A 26,663-nucleotide genomic window follows, 5' to 3' on the forward strand; every position below is an offset into this window, starting at 1 on the left:
CCATGTTTGAACCAAGGCTGTAATGAGGTCAGGAGCTGTGGGACCCTGGCGTGAGTTGAACCATCTCTGCCACATCCGCACTCGGCTGGGTGGGGTCAAGGTTCCCTGGAGTACAGGAAACGTCAGGTGCACAGAGCCAATCAGCACTCGGCAACTCCCCGAACCTTTCTGAACTGGGTCAGGTGGGGTCAAGGTTCGCTGGAGTGCGGGAAGTCAGACGTGTGAAACTGATTTGTACTTGGCAACTCCTAGGCCTGAACTTTTAGCTCGGCAGGTGGGCATGATTGGCAGGCGTGGGATTGGCCGGGAAATGAACCGTCAACTGCGATTGGCCCCCGAGTGTGATCTCATGCTGGCTGGCCAATCTCAGCGCTGCCAGGGGAAGGGTGGGCGATGATGTCAATGCGGATGCGGGCGAGCGCTAAGCGAAAGCTCCCTGAAGGCAGAGAGCTGCCTCAGGGGGCTGAAGACCTGAAAATATTCCAATAAAGTTTTAAAAAGCAGAAAAAAAATTTCTGAGCAGCACAATCAGGTACCTGAAAATATAGATGATAAAAATGCTGCCCATAGATTTTTATTTTTATTTTATTTCATAATGGAAACCTCATCCCGCCCTTGGATGAGGCTTCATGAAAAATGTAAAGGTCGCCTGGCCGATTTGCCCGTCCGCCAACCGTAAGATGGATGGACGACAAGAAATAGCAGACAATTGCACCGTTAATGGGCTTAACTGCCCTCCCAATTGTCGGCGGGCGAGCTTCTGACTTTTGTGTGTGCCCGCCAAGCAAAATATTGCGCGAGCGCGCGATGACGTTGTGACGCTCGCCCGATGTCATCTCACATGGCTTAACGCCCAATCGGGTCGGGCGCACGCCTGCCCGATCAGTGTAAAATTCAGCCCCTTGAACCTTTCCAAACTGGGTCAGGTGGGGTCAAGGTTCACTGGAGCGCAGGAAAAAAATGTCGAGTTTTCAGACTCTGACAATTTCTGCATAGTTGGATTTGAGGTTTCCGTTATGAAATAAAATAAAAATAAAAACCTGTGGGCAGCATTTTTATCATCTACCTGTAATATGTTTGTTATTGGCTCTGGAACTAAGGGACAGTCTTGAAAGAGAGATGATGTACAGGAGGTTTAGATTTAATTATTTTATGTAACTAGTGGAGAATATGTGGAATGGGCTGCCCAGTGAGACAGTGGAGGCCGATAAGATGGAAAAAATTAAGAGAAAAGTAGTTAGTTATTTGAGGGATTGAGAGCTATTTGTTCATGGCTTCAGCCAGATGGGCTGCACAGTATTTTGTGATCCTGTACTTGTCTAATTTTGCTATAATTCAGTTAGTATGAGCGTCAAGCACTCCTGGATTGTATTAATCCATGCCAGCCGTGAAATAAAACTTCCTGTAATCTACCCCAAAAAATGTATCTTAAGCCAGAGGCTTAACTACATTACTACACGTGACACTTCCATTTCCTATACCATTCAGCCTAACAATCTATTTATCATCCACTTTCCATTCTTGTGGCTGAATGTAAGAGTACACACGACTGAATGTGTGTAAGTGGAGGAAAAGCAATTGCTTCAAAATATCAGTTGATTTAAATTTCAGACAAAACTGATGAAGGCCTAATAGAACATTTGCTGCTGTTACGCTGCAAAGGCCGTGATAACTTCATCTTTGGATTTGCTTTGGCGCTTTGATGATGTTACGATGAATCAGATAACACTGAGAGCCTAGAACAAAATGTTCATTTATATTTTCCAATTTAGATTTCACTCAATTTCAGGCTTTCACTTATCGACCAAAATGCAAAGTTTAGGTGAGACAGTACATGGTTCATTAACTGTAGAATAAGACACTCTCAGGCAGGTCGTGTAATTCGAGCTTGGGCTGATAAGCGGCAAGCAAAATACGCACAACACAAGTGCCAGGCAATCAGCATCCCTTTCTCTAAAAGCAAAGCACTAGTTTCTAACTCCCCTTTCTCCCCAATTCCTTGAGAATGACATTGCCCCACCTCAGTCATATAAAACACTCAGTTAATAAGAGAGTCAGCAGCCAGCATAGACTAATTAGGCCATATGTTGTGCATATTTTATGCAATTCTATGTAATCCTACCTGATTTGAGACCCAACTTGAGAAATTGGTTTGAATCATAAAATACCAAAGTTACTCACTTGGATTGGTGGGCTGTGAGTCCATGGGAATCATCAGTTTTGGTCGTGTTCCTCTTCGAGCTGCCAGAGAGCGTTCTAACGTGGACATACTGCTTCCAACTTCATCAGGATCATGACCTTCAGATAAAATAATCAAAATATGCTATCATTGGGTTTGAATGGAACTATCTCTATGATTTAAAATGCTACACCAATACACCAATATTATATTAATGTTTGAGTATATTTCCTGCGTCAACTTTTAAATTCCAATGCCCACATTTTTGATGGAACTTGTCCACGTAAACTGCTGACATTGTAATGGTGCCCTCTAATGCTATTTAAATCCCGGGACCGTTCCTCTGTGGTACTCAAGTGCAGAACAATCTCCAGCGTAGCTGAATATCAGTGCCCCTACACAATACTGGTAAATATCACATCTCAGAAATTGCACAGTCATTATAGCCATGAAACTGAAAATGGAGGAGGATATAAACACATTGGAGTTTTACTCCTCTTTGCTCTGGACAACAAATTCTCCTGATGGGCTGAAGATGCAGCCCCTGCGGGGAGGTGGTGGCATAGTCATTGGGCTGGTATTCCAGAGACCCAGGGCAATGCTCTGGGGACCTGGGTTTGAATCCAACCATGGCAGATGGTGAAATTTGAATCCAATAAAAATCTGGAATTAAAAGTCTGACGATGACCATGAAACCATTGCCGATTGTCATAAAAACCCAGCTGGTTCACTAATGTCCTTTAGGGAAGGAAATCTGCTGTCCCTACCTGGTCTGGCCTACATGTGACTCCAGACCCACAGCAATGTGGTTGACACTTAAATACCCTCTAAACGAGGGGAATCAACATATGCTGGCCTAGCCAACAACACCTGCATCCCATGAACAAATATTTTCTTTAAAATACCAGGAGGAGTTTGAGTCAGGGGGAGAGCCAGAGGCTCTAGAGTCAGGGGGAGAATGCCCTGGGCTACCCAGGGGACTACACCAAGTCTGGCTGTGATTAGCCCATATGTACCTATGTATACTGAGAGCAGGTATAGCTTCCATTATGAGTAAATGGCAACTGATCCCAGAGTGACTGATTGCTGTTGTACTCTGAATCCTCAACCCAATCTCATTCTACTCCACTAGCCCCATACCCGCACCATTATGGATAAGTAGAGTATCATCTCAAGAAGACAATTGGTGGAATTTTTTGTTTTTCAGACTGTGTGGTAGCGGGCAGAATAGTCAGAATGTTTCCCTCTGATTGGTGGGGTGGGTTCTCCTTTTGAAAGCTCATCAATTATGCATTGGCGATCTGCTCAGCAAATCATGTGACGGGGCAGGCATTGATTCATCCGTCTGCCGTTACCTCATGGGGTTGTAATTCCTGGCACCATATTCAAGCAGCGCCCAAACACACATTCACTCTCTGCATGCCAGCTGTGTCATCGAAAGTAATGTCCACCAGGAGAAGGAAGCCCTCTGCACTGCGATTCAGCCATGACTCCCTGGTGACTCTCCCCCAGACCATCTGCAAGCACCAAGATGTCCTCTTCCTGAGGGATGGCAACAGGAGGGCAGCCAACCTGACCTCACCAGCCTGGGAGGAGGTCGCCAGGGAGGTCTGTGCCTGTGGCACACAAGAAAGAAATGCCCTGCAGTACAGAAAGAGGATGAATGATCTCATCCGCTCCACCAGGTAAGTCTATTCATTGTAGACTCACACTCTCATAAGGGCATCAGGCACTCTAACGGTTACAGTCCACAGGAGTCTCACATACTATTAGCGGAAGGGACATCTGTACGGAATGTCTCACACACACTTCAACATCACTATCATCTTGTGGATCATCCTCACAATCAACATCTTCTGCCCTTACTGGGGAGGGCAAGCACACACAGCAGCCAAGCACGCTTCTCAACTTCTCTTCCACCCATTCTCATCACATTCCATTCCATCTGTATTCATGCAGGCAAAGCTAGCCCACAACAAGAGGGATAGGCCCCAGGCCAATGGAGGAACCCCCGAAATACAGGAGCTGACTCCCTTTGAGAAGGCAGCCGAGTTGGCAGGGGAGGACAGGGATTGCTCCTGTGGCGAAGGCCCCCAGCAAACTCGTACAAATGAATCCTCCATTAGTCCAACACGTCATGACCTTCGCAGTGAGTTAAATGTAATGTTGGATTTTGCCTATTCAGGAACTAATTCTATTTTTTCCCTCTTCCAGGGACCAGCAGGCCAAGACAAACCTCCAGCCAGCCCCTCAGCCCTAGCCCCCAGTCCATGGGGACCCATTAGATGTTGAGCCATCACTGCATTCACCTGCATCCTCCACCAGCGCAGAGACACACACCTCAGTGGGACCTAGATCTATATTAGGCTTGGGTTCATTATCAGGAGAACACTTCACGAACACGGCTGCCACACAACAGTCTCTCTGACTACAGTGCAGCTCTGCCTGTGCCCCACAACAGTCTCTCCGGATAGAGTGCAGCCCTGCCTGTGCCCCGCAACAGTCTCTCCGGCTACAGCACAGCCCTGCCTGCGTCCCACAACAGTCTCTCCAGGGACTGCAGCCCCCATTGGTCTCTCCAGCTGCAGCACAGCCCTGCCTGCGCACCTCAACAGTCTGACCGGGTATGGTGCAACCCTGACAGCCTGTCCACCCTGATCTCGCCTGGGAGAGCAGCTTCGCTAGCTGTCATGTCGGAGCAGGGGCACAAGATGGCAGCATCTCAGTGAAAGGTAGGCGAACACTGCGTATACACACCTCGAGGTCATGAGTGAAGTGAAGGTGGGCAGCTGCATGTCACTTTTATCCAATCGTAAATCAGACCGATCTAATTACCCACTGACGTGGTACTAAATTAGGAAGGAGAACGTAATTCCTATGAGTTGTAATTTTAATGATTATTCATAACATGCTAATGCATGCAAATAGGGTTCTCGACATGGATCAGCCTGAAAGTCGGCCTGCTACTAGGCCACCATGGAAGTCCTGAGGCAAAACTTCCATCTCATTTTCCTGCCGGTAGATATCCAACTTTTGGCCTCATGCCCAATTTTGCATTCCCGCCTGTCACAATTCCCGCAGAAAATTCCGTTCAATGATTTTGCAGGACAGATACCTTTATTATGTTGCTACACAACAAGACAACCTTTCACTTTCATTTAAATGACTGCTCCTCTCGATTTTGGATAAATAACAGGGAGATACAAGAGACATCTTGGTCTGCATTCCCAGCTTTAAAATTGGTAAGTGACAGCTGTTAAATGGATACTTTAAGAAATATGTATCTAAACTGAAGGACACCAGTTTTCAGAGAAAAAGGGATAGAGACATGGAATTCAATCAGGACAAGCATGATAAAAATCCCAGATTACATTTACTTTAAAAAATCAGTTTATTCAGTCACTGTAAATCAGTGGCCCCATCTACATGTCATAGCAGCTCTATTATCAGGAAACCCTGACTCACGGTGGGAAAAGTTACTCCAGAGCTGTAAGGTTTATTTAATAAGTATAACTTTTCTGAACCACGGGCCCCGGTTTTTATGGGGTGGCAGGGAGGAAGCGGAGGAGCATGTCTGCGGGGAACAAATGCAGAAATGGCAGGAAGTCCGAGGTCCTGTCAAATTTAACAGCAGGTCTTCATTATTTTATTATTCTGTCATTCACCCAGTAGCTCACTGGTTGACAGACTGATCAGCTGCTGGGTAGGAGTGCCCGCAGGAGATGCCAATGGCCCCCAGCAACAAGACTGTCAACATCGTGGTAATGTTACTGAAATTGTAATTCTAGAGGTCTGGACTAATGCTCTGGAGATATGAGTTCACATCCCACCATGGTAGTTGGGGAATTTAAGTTCAATTAATTAATAAATCTGGAATAAAATGATTGGGTCAGTAATGATGATTGTGAAACTACTAGATTGTCAAATAATGAATTGGTGCTCCTCCACACTGTACACCACTTAAAAGAAGCGCTGTGGGGTAGCAAGGACACAGACATCAATGTGCAGTACCAAAAATGACTTGGTAGCATCATTACTGACCAGGTTGGCTGAATCCTGAAGGACATATCTGCCAGACTGGGCTTGCAGCAAGTGGTGTTATAACCAACAAGAGGGGAAAAAACACCACTTGGTCCTCACCAATCTACCTGTCACAGATGCATCTGTCCATCAAAGTATTGGTAGGAGTGACAAATGCCAAGTTCTTGTGGAGGCGAAATCTGGTCTTCACACAAAGGACACCCTCCATCGTGTTGTGTATTAAGTGGGATAGATAATCATGCATGTCAAAACTGGGCATCCACAAGGTGCTGTGGGCTATCAGCAACACAACTGTATTCAACCAGAACAAGTCAACTGGAATCTGGGGAAAACTCTCCACTGGTTAGAGTAGTAGCCAGCACAAAGGAAGATAGCTATGGTTGTTGGAGGCCAATCATCTCAGTCCAGGGCGATTGCTGCAGGATATAGTGTCCTCGGTCCAACCATCTTCAGCTGATGCGTCAATGACCTTCGCTCCATCGTAAGGTCAGAAGTGGAGATGTTATCTGATGATTGCACAGTGTTCAGTGTCATTCACAACTCCTTAGATGCCTAAGCAGTTCATGCCTGCATGCAGCAAGATCTAGACAACATTCAAGCTTGGGTTGTTAAGTGGCAAGCAAAATACACGCAACACAAATGTTGGACAATGAACATCTCCATCCAACAAAAGAGAATCTAACCATTTCCCCTTGATGTTCAACCACTTTCTCATCACTGACTCTCCCATCACCTACATCCATTGTTTACTATCGGCCAGAAACTTAACTCTATCAGCCATCTAAATAAGGCTACAAGAGCAGGTCAGAGGCTGGGGATTCTGAGACAAGTAAGTCATCTGCCGACTTCTCACCCAACCAGAGTGCATATCAGAAAACCACATTAAGGGTGGAAAATCATGAAGAAGGTGCCCGGATTTTGCAACAGATGACGCTCCAAACCAATAGTAATCTGTGCACAGATTTTAGTTCATAAGGCATATTAAGTAAGAACCTTTAATTGTACTTGGGCTTACCTGAATGTGAACCACTTTTGCTGGTTAGCTGGTTCTCTGAGTGGCTGTGGCTGACAGGGGTTATATCCTGGCAGCTTTGCTGCATGGGTGAATCTCTCACAGATGGATCTGTGCCTGAGGGCTTTTCAATATTTTTCATCTCCATTTCTTCATGATGTATCCAGAGGTCTGGTGGCCTCAAATCTTTTTGGCTCCCCTTTCGTTTGCCACCACTGTGTGCTGCACGCTTTCTGTGATGGGAAGATCATAAATTGAAGAACAAGTAAATACAATAATCTTACTTTTCTACCACTTATCTTTGAGTTTAAAGCCAATTAGTGAGAAATTAATGAGACCTTAATTAATGTGTCCATAAGATGAAATTGCAAATAAGAAATAAATTATGTCCTTTTAACCCTACATTAGTGATCTGATCTTCCCTCAAGAATGTTGTTTATTCAATCACAAGATAGACTTGTGCAAAGGATAAGGTTAAATTTTAATTCTCATACAAGCAAAGAAAAGGTGCGCTACTGCTGGCACTGCCAATTAATTAACCTATGATAGCACTGATTGATACAACGAAAACTCACTGAGCAGAATAAAAGTAACAGGAAAAACAAGAACATTTGATAGATGCAACAATTTTATTCCCATTGTCTCCCCTCTTGACATGCTGCAGTATGATCCCATGGGGAGCAGCAGCCTTCCAATACTTCATCATAGAGGCCATTCCTCATTTGTGAAAACTACAAGTGTCAGCAAGAGGTGCAAATCTGGAGGATATCATAGCTCAGTCATTCCTGCTATCAACCACTTTTACACATGCAAACTTTCCACAAGCAGTCATCAGATAGCTCACAATCTACATGGGAAACCCCTGGCTGAATTTTTCCCTCCCTGTATTAGGGACTGAGAGCAATTGCAGTATTGCAGCCCATGCTTTGGCTGTGAACAGCTAGGTCAGGATTTACGACCTTCTAGTCTGTCTACTTCCAACTCTATAACGTCGTCAGCCTCTTCCCTGCCGTAGTTCATCTGCTTCATCAATGCTTTTGTTACCTCTAGAATCGATGGTTCCATTGCTGATGGCTGACCTCCCACCTTGCATCCTCTGTAAAACTTTGCTGAGGCCGTACTTGTAACCTAACTCAGGGTGGAATTCACTGGGGCCTGCTGGGACAGGCAAGATGCTGGGCGGTCTGGAGAATCGCATGAGAGACCGCGTACCTGAAAAGGGCCGACCTGGAAAAGTCACCCACTCGCAGCCTGAAGTCAGTTAGGTTCATTAAGGAATCACTTAAACCCAATTAACACTGAGCGCACCCCCCCCCCAGGATTTAATGGTGGCCGAGGAATTAAACGACACTTGCAAAGGTCTCCTGTGCCTCCAGAAACCCGCCCAATAAACCCTATCAGGTTTGTCAGTGGTCTACTAGGGGGTCCCTCGCTCACAGGCACTTGGTGCCCAATCGATGGGACCAGCATCAGGAAGTGGGGGTGAGGGAAGGTCCACCTGAAGGCCAATCCCCTGCCCTTTGCTTTCAACCCCGTCATCCCACCTCACAGATGACCTCCTCCCTGCCACCCCCCCTTCCACCCCACTTAACTCTCTCCAGGGATCCAGTGTTGATCCCTGGTGAAGACTCCAATGTCTTACCAGTAGCTCTTAGGAGTGGAATTCCCACCCAACTGAGGGCTTAATCTAACAGGAGGTCAATCGCTGTCCAGGTAAGTGTCTGGTTATCTGGTAATTGCATTGGGCCACCCATAGAAAAACAATGCGGGGTTCTCCATCTGGTGGGCAGGGCCCCAGTCGCCAACACTAAATTCTGCTCCACATCCTGTTCACCTATCACCCGTGTTAGCTGGCCTACATGAGCCCTTCACGGAAGACCTTAATTTAAAAGTTCTTATTCTTGTTTTTAAATCCCTCTGTATCTTCGCTCCTTTCTATCACTCTAACTTCATCCAGCCCTACAACACTCAGAGATAGGTACATTCCTCCAATTCTGGCCTCGGTTTTCTTCACTTTACCACTGATGACTATGTCTTCAGCAGCCTAGGCCCTAAACTCTAGAATTCCCCTCCTAAACCTCTCCAAATTTGTTTCTTAGAAAAATCAAGGCAATCAGGCAGAGTCAACATGGTTTTGTGAAAGGGAGATCATGTTTAACCAATTTATTGGAGTTCTTTGAAGGAGTCACATGTGCTGTGGATCAAGGAGAACTGGTGGATGTACTGAACTTGGATTTCCAGAAGGCATTTGATAAAGTGCCACATCAAAGGTTATTGCGAAAAATAAAAGCTCATGATGTAGGGGATAACATATTGACATGGATAGAAGGTTGGCCATCTAACAGCAAACAGAGAGTTGGCATAAATGGGTGGTTTTCTGGTTGGCAGGATGTGATGAGTGGTGTGCCACAGCGAGCAGTGCTGGGGCCTCAACTTTTTAAAAGTTAATGAAGGTACCGAAGGTATTGTTGCTAAATTTGCTGACAACACAAAGGTAAGTAGGAAAGTGAATTGTGAAGAGGACATAAGGAGGCTTCAAAGGGACTTGGACAGGTTAAATGAGTGGGCAAAGATCTAGTAAATGGAATATCATGTGGGCAAATGTGAAATCATTCATTTTGGCATGAATAACAGAAAAATAAAGCATATTATCTAAATGGTGAGAGATTGCAGAGCTTTCAGATTGAGAGAGATCTGGCTCTCCTCGTGCATGAATCACAAAAGGTACAGCAGGTAATTAGGAAAGCTAATAGAATGCTATCATTTATTGTGAGGGGAATTGATTACAAAAGTAGGGAGGTTATGCGTCAGTTGTACAGGGCACTGATGAGACCGCATCTGGAGTATTGTGCACAGTATTTGTCTCCTTATTTAAGGAAAGATGCATTAGAAGCAGTTCAGAAAAGGTTTACTAGACTAATACGAGGAATGGGTGGGTTGTCTTATGAGGAAAGGTTGGACAGGTTAGGCTTCCATCTGCTGGAGTTTAAAAGAGTAAGAGGTGACTTTATTGGAACCTTTAAGATCCTGAAGCATCTTGATAGGGTGGATGTGGAGAAGATGTTTCCTCTTGTGGGAGAATCAAGAACTAGGGGTCATGGTTTAAAAATAAGGGGTCGCTCATTTAAGACAGAGATGAGGAGAATTTTTTTCTCTCAGCGGGTCATGAGTCTTTGGAACTCTCTTCCTCAAAGAGCAGTGGAAGCAGAGTCACTGAATATTTTTAAGGCAGAGCTAGATAGGTTCTTGATTAACAAGGGGGTGAAAAGTTATCGGGGGTAGGCAGGAATGTGGGGTTGAGGTTACATTCAGATCAGCTATGATCTCATTTAATGGCGGGAATATCGAAGGCCCGAGCAGCCTACTCCTCCTCCTAATTCGTATGTTCTTAAGTTCCTGTTTAAGATGTCCTGTAAAACCTACCTTTTTTTTATTTGTTAATGAGATGTGGGCATCACTGGCTAGGCCAACATTTATTGCCCTTTCCTAATTGCCCTTGTTCAAAGGGCATTTGAGAGTCAACCACATTGCTTTGGGTCTGAAGTCGCATGTAGGCCAGACCAGGTGAGGACAACTGATTTCCTTCCCTAAAGGACATTAGTGAACCAGATGGGTTTTTACAACAATCAGCAATGGTTTCATGGTCATCATCAGACTTTTAATTCCAGATTTTTATTGAATTCAAATTTCACCATCTGCAGTGGCCCCCAGGTCCCCAGAACATTACCTGGGTCTCTGGATTACCAGTCCAGTGACAATACCACTATGCCACCACCTCTTTGACCAAGCTTTTAGTAAACAGTCCTAATATCTCCTTATGTAGCTTGGTGTTACATTTTATTTGATTATTGCTCCTGTATAGTGCCTTAGGACGTTTTACTACATTATAGATACTAACTGGAATTAAAAGCATTGGCAAAGACCAACTGGGCTGAATGGTCTGTTTCTGTGCTGTAAAATTTTATGCCGCATCTTTACCACTAACCTGAATCAGATCAGCTAAATCAACCCAAAACAAAAATTCAACTGTAGATCTTTCTGGTTGATAAACTCACTGAGGCATCAGGTGACCTCCTTCAGAAGTTACCACAGCTGAGTGAAGATTAATTAATAAAATACAAACATACTTCCTTTGCTGTGCTGAAGATCGGCGGGTGCAGATGACGGCAACAACAATGACCACGACAACTGTTACTGCACCAATGGAAACCACGATGATCACCAGCAGATTACCATTCTTTTGAGGAGTCACACTGCCATGAGGTGGATGCATCTGACCAATTGGAGGCTCTGGAAGGAAAACAATAAATGTTGATATGAAAGCTTATGATTAGTCCTAAAAATATAAAGTGAGGAATTTTCTTCATGCTATGGCTATTAGAATATGGAATACTTCACCGCAAATGTCTACTGAGCCAATACACTTCAGGGGAGTTAAGCACTTGAAGAAAAGTGAAAGAGCAGGGAAATGGCATTACAGTAAAAAACTCTTGTGTAGAGCCAGCAGGGTTACAATTGCGCAATTATACTGGGCAGAAATTGCTTCCTCTTTATGCTTAAATAGCTGTGCTTCTATAAGTTATCTTTGTGTAACTAGAATAAGGCTGCCTTGTTCTGCTAGCAATGTGAGCGCATTCTAGGTCAATGTTATATCTTTAGATGCCCAAAAGAACAGAAGGTAGGATACAAACCTACAAAATTAACCCATAACCTGGTGAATAATGAGGCAAATTCTCTGCTGCTTCTTATCTTTCATTAAATTATTTTATTTTAATTTTTGTGTTTCCCTCTTTCCTATTTCTCTTTCTGCTCTTGACAGGATTTGCAAGAGTTCCCAACTGGAAAGTAAAAGATGAACTGGAACTTTTTTTTTAGGAAAAAACAGTAAAAATTGGGAAATAACAGTACTGGTCCAAACTAGCCTTGTATGCCTTAAAATGGAATGCCAGTTTGGATCAGTACTCTTATTTCCCAGTTCTGTTTTGTTTCGTTTTTTCGCTCTGGCTGAGATTGCTCTGCATCCAGGTTGAGGAAGGGCAGAAAAGAATTACAGGGCCAGGAGACTGCATCTCTCAGGTATAAGAAATTATGACCCTTCAAGTAAGATCACCACCAAATGTGGTGGAGTGGTAGGCCTGGTTACGCACGGTGTCTGCAGCTTCTTAGTTTAAACGTATTTCAAAAATTGCTGACTTCTTGTTAGGCCATCGCCAGCAGGCCTGAAGCAATTGGCTCCTTCTTTCCATTCATTCACTCAGCAGAAAACAAGTTACCAATGAGGAACAGGCACATTAAAAACAGGAGCTCTCTGGAACATGCCTTTGGCATGCTGGTAGCTTCATTGCAGCACCAGCTTATCAAAAGAAGTCAGTCTCCTCATGTGACATCATCTTAACACTCATGTACTGAAACTGATCAATATGCCCTTAAGGGAAAAGAAAATGTAAGTTTCTGCATCAAAAGTCAGAGCAGCCAGTGAAAATCTGGATCAGGTGTTTGGTGCGCCTGATAATGTAAGGAAATTGGCCAAATTCTTTGTGACATCATCTAAATTCCAGCATTGTGCAACTGATGAGAAAGTCTTGTTTCTTGCCCTGAAAGTAACCCTGATATTAATCACCTCCAGCAGCTCAACTGAACCCATGTAAATTCGAAATAAGGCTATCTGCAGGTGTGCTGAACACATTGTAATGCTTTTAGGGAGCAAATGGAAGGAAAGGCAGTACAGGTGATGCCTCCTTTGTAGAAACGCTTCAGTTTGACTTATCTGACCACAAGGCCTGTGGTTTACCTATATATATTCACTGCTTATTTCACACTGAGGTTTACATAAGGCAAACATGACATTCCATTTTGGAATATACAAACTGTTTGTTTTATTTCACATATAAAAGCTGTTCTTTGAGAATAATGCAGTGATACTGAGGTTGGAAGCTCCTGCGCATTGTGCTGGGAAATAGTAGATATTTTATTTGATTTCGTCTGAACACTCAAGAGGCACTTTTCCTCTTTGTTGCACCTGAGGAACACTCAAGTTGTCAGGAACAGTGGTGATGAAAAGAGGACGGAGACCCATTGCCCCTGCACACTAGCTCCCAATACACAGCCCAGGGACTTTCTAGCGAACATAAATGAACGTAACTAACCCTACACATACAATTGAAGCAGGTCCAGCAATAGTACTGAATGAGACAGGAGGGGATGTTCCCAACCCACCTGTTTCACATTGTAGTGCATCCACAGCAGCCAAACTGTGGATAGGCTCCCTTTCTTTCTTCCAGAGCAGCCTGGAGACCCAGAAGCTGGTGACCATCCTCCGAGCCAGGGCCACCACAGGGAGGAAAGTTAGACCATTCCAACCCTTCATAGGTGCCTGGTGCGCCTTTCTACCTGTCTAGTACCTAGTTTGGGAATGGGGTAGGGGAAGGAGAGTATGGTTCTCAGGCATTGGTAGCCCTCTGGCACCTCACTCATGCAGTATTTTTCCTAGTTGACCTTCAAGAGTGAGGAAGCAATCCACAATTGACATACACACATGCACATGCACATTTCACTACAAAAGGACTTGTGCAATTAATTATTCCTACAAATGATTATTGAAGGTTTAAAGCTTTACAACTGTGGCATATTTACTGCAGCAAGCAACATAAACTCTTATAGCTTTTACTGTTGCAATATTGATAACAAATCCACACTTTTCATCATGGTAGATGAGATGTTTAAATACATGCCTGAAAAATGTGTCCTTCTCTCACATTTGAATCTTATATTAAAATTGTCTACAAGCAAGACAGCACAGAAAATGACAATAAAATACAAGAAAATGACAACTAGAAGGAAAAGAACATTACTGCTGATAATACCTCAATCTTCCATCGTTAGTGCAACTTGTGGATATAACACATTTCAGGCACTCATCAGCTGCATTCACATTGTAACATAGCAACAACATGAACCCATATTATTTTAAATGTGCATGTTCAACCTTGGATTAAGGTCACACTGGGGGAATTGTCTGAAAGCATCTATAAACATTGAGTGATATTTTAAACTCAGCTAAGTGAACCATTTATCTGGGAAAGTGACAGATGCTTATTGAAAGAATTATAAAAATGTCCTGTCAGAACGGGCCAAACTAGATTGTTAGGCTAGAGCAGTGTCACACAACTTAGATTTGTGAACATTTCATCTGAACTTTATGCTTCTTTAAATTATTCAAAAAAGGTAGGCAGTGATTCCCCTGAGCCCAGATACGTCATTCTGGCCAACCTGCAGTGTTCTTCTTTATTATTTCCAACAGCCCACTTGTCCAATGCAACAAGCAGGAAATGAAAGATACAGACAGGTTTCAGTTTATATCACAGTAACATTGCAAGGTCTGGCGTTAAGCATAGTCAGGGTGGAAGGTACCTGATCCCCAGTAGAGATTTAAAATGCTCATAATGGCCAGAATTGATGTCTAAATTAGTAGCACACTTTGTGGTATATAAATTAGCCTTAACAGACCAGAAAGTTCAGTTGGCTAATCTCTGCAATAAGAACAATACAAGTTACATCATTAACACTAGATTGAGATTCCTGCTTTTTGCACATAATTGCAGTAACTCATTGATGGAGTGTGAATGTGATTGCTGTTAATGAATGTCAGGCGATGACAGTGTTGAGCTCACTATTAAGTCTTCAGAATAGATAGTGTACTGTGATGACCTTTGAATGGAAAGCAGTAACAAAGAAAATGTGTAATTACCTTAACATGTTTAGGGAATCTGTAATTGTTTTGAAAAATGTTTGAAAAGAACTTAAGAGTTTGTATCAATTATAAAGGGAGCAATTATAATTTTTGGATAAGAAATACTGGTCCACATGATCTGGTGACCCTTGACCCGGAAGCAGTTATAACAGGCACAGGCAAAAATAGCAAACAGAATAGCTTGCTGCTGCCTGCATAGAGTCAGCTAGGTCCTTGAAGGAAATGGACTGGAATTTTGCTTGCAAGAACTGTGTACTGAAAATGGGGCTATACAGGTTTACCTGTTAATTCATGTTTAATTTACATTGATTCTCATTTATGTTAAAGTAAATGTTACAAAAAGTGAAATCTTATTGGTATTCATTTGGGGATCGTTCAGTAAATTTGGTTATTTTGGTTTACAGACAATACTATCATGCACTGTCTATAAGGCCCTGAACTCCCTTAGGATTTCCAATATACAATCAGCTAGGGATGGAATTTGAGGTAGGATACAATCACACTAGGTCAGTTTTTACACCATTTCTTTAGAGCTTCCAAGGAGTATCTTTTAAAGTTGTGGCAGATGATAAAGAAAACCTGACGCAGAAATTCAAGCCCACGATCATTAGAACTGCTTAAAGACAAGGAGGAACAGAGGCAGGGCAGCTAGTAGGCAAGGTGGTGTGGCCTAATTTTGGCATCATGTTCACGTTTTTCTTCCTTTTCAGCTGGAAATTCTGCTCTTTCCATGTGCACATGAACACAAGACAAATCATTTGGGTTCATCAATAACAACAACCACAACAAAAGGAACAAACGGAGTGCAGCTGAGGTAATAGAGTGACAACTTGGAGTTTGGTGAGAGGGGGAGTTCAGTGAAGGGGGCAAGGAGGTGTTCATTTCCTTTTTCTATCGTTCTCACCCCATAGGAATTGGCTCTTGCTCTACCACAGGGAAAGGAGCTAACTGTTTGGTGAGTATCTAGTAAGTGGGTAAGTTATATTCTATTCCTAAGGTTTAAAATTGTACACACATTGGTGGTAAATTTAATAAAATATATAAAAAAGCAACATAAGTGATTAGTGTAATTATTTGAAACACATTAAGGATTGCAGGACTGGTGATGTGTCAAGGCTGCAGCTTGTGGGAGCTCCTGGATAACACTGTGATCCAGGGCAAACACGTCTGCAGTAGGTGTTTGCAGCTTGAGGAAATTCAGCTCAGCGTTATTGAGCTGGAGGCTGAGCTGCCGACTCTGCGACACATCAGGAACATGAAAAGTTACCTGGTTGCTTTGCAACAGGAGGCAATGACACCACTTAGGGTAGGGTCTTCTGATTTGGTCAGATGTCAGGGACAGGAGGGTGTGACTGCAAGTGAGGCAGGCAAGCGGACCCAGAGGTCTCTGCAATTGTCCAATAGGTTTGAGGTTCTCTCAGCTTGTTTGGATGAGAGCAGGGGCTGCAGGGTGGATAAGCAAACTGACGATGGCACCGTAGTACAGGAAGCCATTCAAGTGAGGGGAGCATAAAAGAACATTGTGGTAGTAGAGGACAGTAGCGTGAGGAGGATTGACACTGTCGCAAAGAGCGAGAGTCCAGATGGCTGGACTTGCTTGCCTGGTGCCAGAGTTCAGGACACCTGCTCAGGGCTGGAGAGGAACTTACAATGGGAGGGGGAGGATCCAGTTGCCATGGTTCATGTAGGTACCAATGACATAGGTAGAACTAGGAAAGAGGTTCTGAGTAGAGAGTATGAGGAGCTAGGCACTAAATTGAAAATCAGAACTCAAAGGTCTCAGGATTATTATCTGAGCCGCATGCAAATTGGCATAGGGTACATAAAATTAGAGAGATGAATACGTGGCTCAAAGGCTGGCATGGGAGAAGTAGGTTCCAGTTTGTGGGGGACTGGCACCATTACTAGAGAAAGTTGGGGCTGTACGGTTGAGATGGTCTACATCTGAACCTAGCTGGTTGAATCACACAGCTAGGGAAGCAGAGAAGATTTTAAACTAAATAGTAGGGGCAAGGGATCAAATGTGGAAAGCTGTGGTATATCAAAGAGTAGAGACAAGGTAAGATAGGAAAATAGTATTATGGGAAATGAGGGTCAGAAAAGGGCAGGAAGGGACAGAGAGAAAAAACGTAAGAATGCACAAAGAATCAAGACTAGGTGTCACAAAGATAACAAAAAGACTAAACTAAAGGCTTTGTATCTGAATGTGCATGGCATTCATAACAAAGTAAACAAATTGATAGCGCACATTGAAGGAAATAAATATGATCTGATAGCCATTATGGAGACCTGGCTGTAAGATGAGAGGGATTAGTTCCAGAATATTGAGGGGTATATGACTTTGAAGAAGAATAGGAAGCTAGGTAAAGTGGAGGGGTGGCACTGTTAATCAAAGATGGCACTTGCGCAATAGTTAGAAATGACCTTGGTTCAGGAGGTCAGGGTGTAGAATCATTTTGGGTGGAGATAAGGAATAGTAGGGGAAAGAAGCCACTAGTGGGAGTGGTCTACAGGCCCCCTAACAGTAACCACAATGTAGGACAAAGTATACAAGAAGAAATATTGGGTGCTTCTGACAAAGGGATGCAATAATCATAGGTGAGTTTAACCTACATATAAACTGGAAAAATCAATTGGCAGTAGTAGCCCGGATGAGATAGTTTCTCAGAGCAGCAAGTTCTGGAACCAAACAGAGAGCAGATTATATTAGACTTGGTATTGCGTTATGTAACAGGGTTAATTAATAACCACAGAGTAAAGGCATCCCTAGGTAGCAGCAACCAGAATACGATTTAATTTTACATGCAGTTTGAAAGGGAGAAGAGTGGGTCCAAGACTTGTATTTTAAACTTAAATAAGGGCAACTATGTGGGCATGAAAGCTGATCTAGCTCAAGTGAACTGGGATACTAGGCTATGGGATAGATCAATAGCGAAGTAGTGGCAGACATTTAAGGGGCTATTTCAGAATACTCAGAATAAGTATATCCCTACTATAAAGAAAAAATTCTAAGGGGAGGACCCACCATCCATGGGTAACTAAAGAAGTTAGGGAAAGCATCAAACTTAAGGAAAAAGCATATAACTGCGCAAAGATGAGTGGCAGGACAGATGATTGGTCAGAATATAAAGAACAGCAGAGAATGACTAAAAGGTTAATCAGGAGAAAGAAGTTAAGAGTATGAGAGGAAGCTAGCTAGATGTAAAAACAGATAGCAAGAGTCTCTATAGGTATTCAAACAGGAAAAGAATAGTTATAGTGAGTGTTGGTCCTCTAGAGAATGAGAATGGGAAATTAATCGTAGATAATAAGGAAAAGGCAGATTAAATGAACAAATATTTTGCTCTGTCTTCACTATAGAAGGTACAAAAATCATTCCAGTAATAGCTGTAAATCAGGAAGTGGAGGGGAGAGAGCAACTTGGTAAAATTACAATCACTGGGGAAGCAATACTGAGCAAACTGATAGAGCTGCGGGCTGACAAGTCTCCAGGTCCCGATGGACTTCATCCTAGGGTCTTAAAAGAGGTGGCTAATGAGGTAGTAGATGTGTTGGTGTTAATTTTCCAAAATTCGCTAGATTCTGGAAACGTTCCATCAAACTGGAAAGCAAAAAATACAATCCCTCTATTCAAGAAGGGAAGGAGCAGAAAATAGGAAGCCATAGGCCAGTTAGCTTCATGTCTGTCATGGAGAAGATGTTAGAGTCAATCATTAAAGAGATTATAGCTGGGCACTTAGAAAAGCTCAAGGTAATCGGGATGAGTCAGCATGGTTTTATGAAAGGGAAATCATGTTTAACCAAGTTATTAGAGTTCTTTGAAGGAGTAACATATGTTGTGGATAAAGGGGAGCCTGTAGAGGTAATGTATTTGGATTTCCAGAAAGCATTTAATAAAGTGCCACATCAAAGGTTATTGCAGAAAATAAATGCTCATAGTGTAAGGGATAACCTATTAGCCTGGATAGAAGATTGGCTGGCTGGCAAAAAACAGAGAGTATGCATAAATGGGTCTTTGTCTGATTGGCAAGATGTGATGAGTGGAGTCCCGCAATGGTCTGTTTCTACAATTTACATCAATGACTTGGATGAGGGGAGCGAAGGCATTGTTAGCTAAATTTGCAGACGACATAAAGTATGTTGTGAAGAAGACATAAGGAGTTTTCAGGTGGATATAGATAACTGGAGTGAGTGGGAAAAATTCTGGCAGATGGAGTATAGTGTGGAAAAATATGAAGTTGTTTACATTGGCAGGAAGAATAAAAAAGCAAAGTATTACTCAAACAGAGAACAACTGCGGAATTCTGAGGTACAGAGGCATCTATGCATTCTCATGCATGAGTCACAAAAAGTTAGTCTGTAGGTACAGCGTGTAAGCAGGAAGACTAATGGAATGCTATCCTTTATTATGGGAGAAATTGGACATAAAAGTAAGGGTTTATGCTTCAGTTATACAGGGCATTGGTGAGACCGCAGCTCGAATACTTTGTGCAGTTTGGTCTCCTTATTTAAGGATGGATGTAAATGCATTGGAGGTAGTTCAAAGGAGGTTTACTAGATTGATACTTGGAATGAGTGGGTTGTCTTATGAGGATAGGTTAGACAAGCTGGGCTTGTTTTCACTGGAGTTTAGAGGAGTGAGGGGTGACTTGATTGAAGTATATAAGATCCTGAGCAATATTGACAAGGTGGACGTGGAAAGGATGTTTCCTCTTGTGGGTGACTCCTGAACTAGGGGGCACTGTTTTAAAATTAGGGGTTGTCCTTTTAGGGCAGAGATGGGGTGAATTTTTTTCTCTCAGAGGGCTCTGCGTCTTTGGAACTCTCTGCCTCAGAAGGTGGTGGAGGCAGGGTAATTGAATATTTTTAAGGCAGAGGTAGATAGATTCTTGTTAGGCAAGGGAATCAAAGATCATTGGGGTAGATGGGAATGTGGAACTCGAAACACAGCCAGATCAGCCATGATCTTATTGAATGGCGGAGCAGGCTAGAGAGGCATAATTGCCTACTTCTGCCCCTATTTCAAAATTTTGTATTTTGTATGTTTGTAGAGTTTTGACCCGGCGACAGTGAAGGAACAGCGATATATTTCCAAGTCCAGATGGTGAGTGGCTTGGAAGGGAATGTCCAGGTGGTGGTATTCTCATGTATCTGCTGTCCTTTTCTTTCTAGTTTGTAGTGGTTGTGGGTTTGGAAGTTGTTGTCTACAGAATATATTCAATTACAATCTGGAATCTCATGGCCTGGCATATTCCCCACTCTACCATTACCATCAAGCTGGGGGATCAACCCTGGTCCAATGAAGAATGCAGGATGGCATGCCAGGATAGCAGCAGGCATTCCTAAAAATGACATGCCAACCTGGTGAAGCTACAACACAGGACTAATTTGGATGCCAAACAGCATAAGCAGCATGCAATAGACAGAACTAAGCAATCCCACAACTAAGGATTAGATCTAAATTCTGAAGTCCCGCCACATTCAGCAGTGAATGTTGGTGGGCAATTATACAACTAACAGGAGGAGGAGGCTCCACAAGCACCCCAATCCTCAATGATGGGCGAAACCAGCACATCAGTGCAAAAGATAAGGCTGAAGCATTTGCAGCCATTTTCAGCCAGACGTGCCGAGTGAATGATCCATCTTGGCCTCCTCCTGAGGTCCCCAGCATCACTGATGCCAGTCTTCAGCCAATTCAATTCACTCCACATGATATCAAGATTTGGCTGAAGGCACTGGATACTACAAAGGCTATGGGCCCTGACCATATTCTGGCAATAGTACTGAAGACTTGTGTAGCAGAAATTGCCATGCTCCTAGCCAAGCTATTCCAGTACAGCTAGGGCTCTGGTATCTACACAGCAATGGGGGAAATTGCCCAGGTATGTCCTGTCCCGTACACAACATGCAAGACAAATCCAACACAGGCAGTTATAATCCCTTCAGTTTACTCTTGAGCATCAGCAAAATGAAGGAAGGCATCGTTGATAATGCTATCAAGCGGCATTTACACAGCAATAACCTGATCACTAATACTCAGTTTTGGTTCTGCCAGGGCCACTCAGCTCCTGACATCATTACAGCTTTGGTTCAAAGGTGGACAAAAGAACTGAACTCAAGAGGTGAATGAGAGTGACTATCCTTGACATCAAGACAGCATTTGACCAAGTGTGGCATCAAGGAGCCCTAACAAAAGTCAATGAGAATCAGGAGGAAAATTCTCCACTGGTTGAAGTTATACGTAGCACAAAGGAAGATGGTTGTGGTTGTTGGAGGTCAACCATCTCTGTCCCAGGACATTGTTGTAGGTGTTCCTCAGAATACTGTCTTAGGCCCAATCATCTTCAACTACTATCAATGCCCTTCCCTCCATCATAAGGTCAGAAGTGGGGATGTTCGCTGATGATTGCACAATGTTCAACACCATTCCCGACTCATCAGGAACTGAAGAATTCCATGTCCAAATGCAGCAAGACCTGGACAATGTCCAGGCTTGGGCTGATAAGTGGCAAGTAACATTCACGCCACACAAGTGCCAGGCAATGACCATCTTGAACAACAGAAAATCTAACCATCTCCTCTTGACATTCAAAGGCATTATCCTTGCTGAATTCCCAACTGACAACATCCTGGGGGTTACCATTGACCAGAAACTGAACTGGACTAGCCATATAAATACTGTGGATATAAGAGCAGGTCAGACATTGGGAATTCTGTGGCAAGTAATACACATGTTGACTCCCCAGAGCCTGTCCACCATTTACAAGGCACAAGTCAGGAGTGTGATGGAATATTTTCCACTTGCCTGGATGAGTGCAGCTCCAACAATACTCAAGCAACTCAACGCTATCCAGGACAAAGCAGACTGCTTGACTGACACCCCATCCACCACCTTAAACATTCAGTCCCTTCACCACCAATGTACAGTGGCAACAGTGCGAGCCATCTACAAGATGTACTGCAACAACTCACCAAGGCTCCCTTGATAATAGCTTCCAAAATCACGACCTCGAATGCCTAGAAGGACAAGGGCAGCAGATGCATGGGAACACCGCCACCTTCTAGTTCCCCTCCAAGCTACACACCATCCTGATTTGGAACTATATCGTTCACTATCGCTGGGTCAAAATCCTGGAACTTCCTCCCTAACAGCACTGTGGGTGTATCTACTGTTCTCCTGTTTTTTTTTAAAGCTGAGAGGTGAACTGGCGAAAGTGGGCTGGGAAAACAATGTCAAATTGGTGGGAGGTATTCAAAAGTGAGATTCTCACTTTGATGGTAGGCAAATTATTTGAATCAATTCTGAGAGACAGGGCAGACTGTCATTTAGAAAGGCACGGATTGATCAGGGATAGTCAGCATGTTTGTTAGGGGAAGATTGTGTCTTACTAACTTAATACAACTTTTCTGAGGAAGGTGGCAGGACAGGTGGACAAGGTGGTAAAAAAAGCATATGGAATGCTTTCCTTTATCGAATGAGGCATTGAGTACAAAAGGGATGTAATGATGGAACTGTATAAAATGCTGGTTAGGCCACAGCTGGAATTTTGTGTATAGTTCGTCACCACATTATAGGAAGGACATAATTGCTCTGGAGACAGTGCAGAGGAGATTTACAAGAATGTTGCCAGGGTTGGAAAATTGCAGCAATGAGGAGAGATTGGATAGGCTAGGGTTGTTTTCCTTAGAACAGAGGGGGCTAAGGGGTGACCTAATTGAGGTGTACAAAATTATGTGGGGCCTAGATAGGGTAGGCAGGAAAGACCTGTTTCCCCTTGCTGAGGGGTGAACTACCAGGGGGCTTGGATTTAATGTGATTGGTAGAAGCATTAGAGGCGACATGAGGAAAGACTTTTTCATCCAGAGGGTAGTGGGCATCTGTAAATTGATGGTTGAGACTGAAACGCTCAACTCATTTTAAAGGTACCTGGATCTGCACCTGAAGTGCTGTAAACTACAAGGCTATGGACCAGGTGCTGGAAAATGGGATTAAAATTGAGTGGCTAGTTTCTGTGCAGACATGGCGGGCTGAACGGCCTTTTTCTGCACCATAACTTTTTTATGGTTCATGGACTACAGCGGTTCAAGAAGGCGCGTCACCACCACATCCTCAAGGGCAATTAGGGATGGGCAATGAATGCTGGCCTAGCCAGTGACGCCCACATCCAGTTTTCATTGGAGGATTAACCTGTCGTATAGTGAGAAGTAACTCTTGTAAAAAAGCAGTGAGCTTTACTTCAAATATAATTTGTTTAATGCAGCCCATCAAATACTGAAACATTATTCAGAACTCTGCAGCCACGCTGTGTCACACATGGTGTCAAAGGTGGAATACACTCATCAAGATATTACAGCGGGAGATGAAACCCACCATTTGGAACAGAAATTAGGATCATTCATCATGGTTTATTAAACTGCAAGATGAAATCCACAATTTTGAACTATGTGAATAGAAACCAGAACCTTCATCAAGGATTGTTAACTCAGCAGGTGAAACTCAGGGTTTGGGACAGAGAGAACATAATTAATCAAAGATTGTTGCTTGGAGCTGTGACAACTAATAAGATGAAGCATAGTAAGAGTACTAAAAGGAAAAAAAAGAAAAAAGGCAAAACAAAACAACATGATGGTTTCCATATTCCTTGGGCCATGGGTTGATATTGTTTGAACACTTTGTGAGGTTGGATCTATGCCCTGGAATTTTGCTCTAATATCTATTAATTGTGAAGGTCAGGGAAAGATGTTACATTTTTCTCCCCTTAGATGGGTCACCCCAGTTACCGTTCTTCAAGTGAAAGGGAAACCGTGTTGAATTTAACTCATTTATTAGAGTTATTTGAGGAAGTTACAAGCAAAGAGGATAAAGGGGAACCCGTAGATGTAGTGTACTTGGATTTCCAAAAGGCATTTGATAAGAGGCCACAGCAAAGGTTACTACACAAGATAAGAAGAGTACAAGGTATAGGGGGTAACATATATCAGCATGCATAAAGGATTGATTGGCTAACAGGAAGCAGAGAGTAGGGATAAATGGGTCTTTTTCAGGTTGGCAAGTTGTAACTAGTGGAGTGTCACAGGGATCAGTGCTGGGGCCTCAACTACTGGCAATCTATGTCAATAACTTGGATGAAGGGACCAACTGCATTGTGGCTAAATTTGCTGATGGTAAAAAGATAGGCAGGAAAGTAAGTTGTCAAGAGTCCACAAAAGGATATAGGTAGATTAAGTGAGTGAGCAAAATTTTGGCAGATGGAGTGTATTGTGGGAAAATGTGAACTTGTCCACTTTGGCAGGAAGAATAGGAAAGCAGTATACTATTTAAATGGAAAGAGATTGCATAACTTGGTGGTACAGAATGACCTGGGTTTCATAGTAAAAGAATCACAAAAAAACACTACAAAAAACACAGCAAGTGGAAATGGAATGTTGGCATTTATTGCAAGGGGAATGGACTATAAAAGTAGGGAAGTTTTACTGCAGCTGTACAGGGCATTGGTGAGACCACATCTGCAGTAATGTGTATAGTTTTGATTTCCTTGTTTGAAAAACGATGTAATTGCATTAGAAGCAGTTCAGAGAAGGTTCACTTGACTCATTCCTGGGATGAAGAGCTGATCTTAGGAAAAATGATTGAACAGATTAGGCTTATGTCCATTGGAGTTTAGAAGAATAAGAAGTGATCTTATTGAAACATACAAGATCCTGAGGGGACTTGATACTAGGAGGATGTTTCCACTCGTGGGGTGGTCTAGAACTAGGGGGCACAGTTTAAGAAGACGACGAAGATGATGGGAATTTCTTTTCTCAGAGGGTCATTAGTCTGTAGAATTCTTTTCCACAGAGAGCAATGGAGGCTGGGCCATTGAATTTATTGAAGGCTGTGTTAGATTGTTTTTTGATATACAAGGGAGTCAAGGGCTATGGAAGGCAGGCAGGAAAGTGGAATTGAGATTACAGCTAGATCAGCCATGATCTTACTGAATGACAGAGCAGGCTCGAAGGGCCAAATGGCCTACTCCAACTCCTAAGTCCCATGCCCCTTTGTTCCTATGTGTGAGCCCTAACATTGAATAACCAGGAATATCAGAGCCAAACCCTGATACTGTTCTCATCTAATGTCCACATATCCTTTCTGGACTCACTGGATGATGATAATGAGAAGTGGGAACTCCGATTTTTCCCTCCACAACTGGAAGTCAATTGTTGAGCCTTTCCTGCACTGGCGAACGCAGCACAGATTAAACCTTGGACTTTCTGGTAAACATGATCCAGCTCCCCATTGCTTTCAGGAGCTAATCCATCAGAGGAGCTCCAAGGGCTACATTTTATAAGTCATATAATTATATAGCACATAGGAGGTCATTCGGTCCATCATCTCTATGCCAACTTTCCAAAAAACAAACTAATTAGTCCCACTGCTGTGTTTCTTCCCACAGCTCTGCATATCTTTCCTGTTTAAGTATATATCCAGATCATCATGTGGCTTTTAGTTGTTGATTGTTCGCCTCCCTCAGGATTAGATGGCCAAATATTGTGAGGAGATGAACCATGCATGTCAGTCTTGGGTTTAATTGGTGCTGAGTTAGCCAATGTGGTGACCTAAAATTCACAGTAGCTTTGGAAGAAGTGGGTTATTCTTGACCTAAAAGCTCCTGTGTTCTCATAAATTTACACTTGAAATAGGTTATATAGTTCTCGAAATGAAGAAAATAAATAATGTGGCCATGAGGATAAGCAGAGAATAGAAAGGAAACAGAAGCAAAGGAAGTTTGGTATACTTTAAAGTGTTTTCCTCCTGAGGCTAAAACGGCACCAATTTATTTTAATTCGCATTTTCCTTCCTCAAATCCTAAGGGAAGGATTGTGTCTCCTCTGTTCACCTCCCCAGTCAGTTCCAGGGGAGATGAGGGAATCTCACACATGAACCAATATGCTATCAATATAGCACCGCAGGATGTCAGCACACTAAACTAACGTTTAGTTTAGTGATACCTGCATATGCCAAATAAGCCTTTTTAAAGTAGTTATTGTAAAGCTGAACCTCCTCAACTCTGTTGTACCAGAAGTAATCTGAGAAAGAGGGTTAACCAAATCAATCCGGCTGCTTGTCATTATTGAAACAAATTCCATTTTTGCTATGGAGACAAATATGCCTGTAAAATAAATGCTTCACAAATGGCAATTATAGTGCTGAATGTTAAATACTGTACAAAAAATAGGATAGTGCACTACTTATGCAACATGTCACCTTAATTATATCAGTTTTCAACCCAGCAATTCCTCACTGGCATCCAGACATAAGCATTGATCGAATATTTTCAATCCCAGCACTTCTCTTGAATGTGGTCACTCAAGCTAGAGTACTGATCCAAAGAAAGATCACTGTCACCTCACCCAAGTGGCCATTCTTTACACTTGAGCCAAGACACTGAGTACTAAAATCATAGAATCATGGAATCGTTACAGCACAGAAGGAGGACATTTGATCCATCGTGTCTGTGCTGGCTGGCTGCAAGAGCAACTCACCTAGTGCCACTTCCCAGCCTTTTCCCCATGGCCCTGCGAATCTTTCTCTTCAGATAAGGATCCAATTCTCTTCTGAAAGCCACAAATGAATCTGCCTCCACCATACTCTCAGGAGATCCTAACCATTTGCTGCATTAAAAAAATTTCCCTCATTG

The 26,663-nt window shown here is 43.0% G+C and overlaps 1 protein-coding gene across 1 annotated transcript in view; it reads right to left on the reverse strand.

Annotated features, from left to right (window-relative positions):
* The window catches only part of dcc (DCC netrin 1 receptor), a gene marked incomplete at its 5' end in the record, with an annotated part of 921,129 nt that overhangs the window by 58,503 nt on the left and 835,963 nt on the right, over window positions 1–26,663 (reverse strand). The window contains 3 exons of the mRNA XM_078539210.1: window positions 2,182–2,298; window positions 7,236–7,465; window positions 11,360–11,522. Of these exons, the coding sequence (XP_078395336.1) occupies window positions 2,182–2,298; window positions 7,236–7,465; window positions 11,360–11,522 (510 nt within the window). The remainder of the gene's footprint in view (window positions 1–2,181; window positions 2,299–7,235; window positions 7,466–11,359; window positions 11,523–26,663) is intronic.

This window comes from Cetorhinus maximus, chromosome 1 (genome assembly GCF_964194155.1).
Source record: "Cetorhinus maximus chromosome 1, sCetMax3.hap1.1, whole genome shotgun sequence".
In the NCBI taxonomy this organism is placed as follows: domain Eukaryota; kingdom Metazoa; phylum Chordata; class Chondrichthyes; order Lamniformes; family Cetorhinidae; genus Cetorhinus; species Cetorhinus maximus.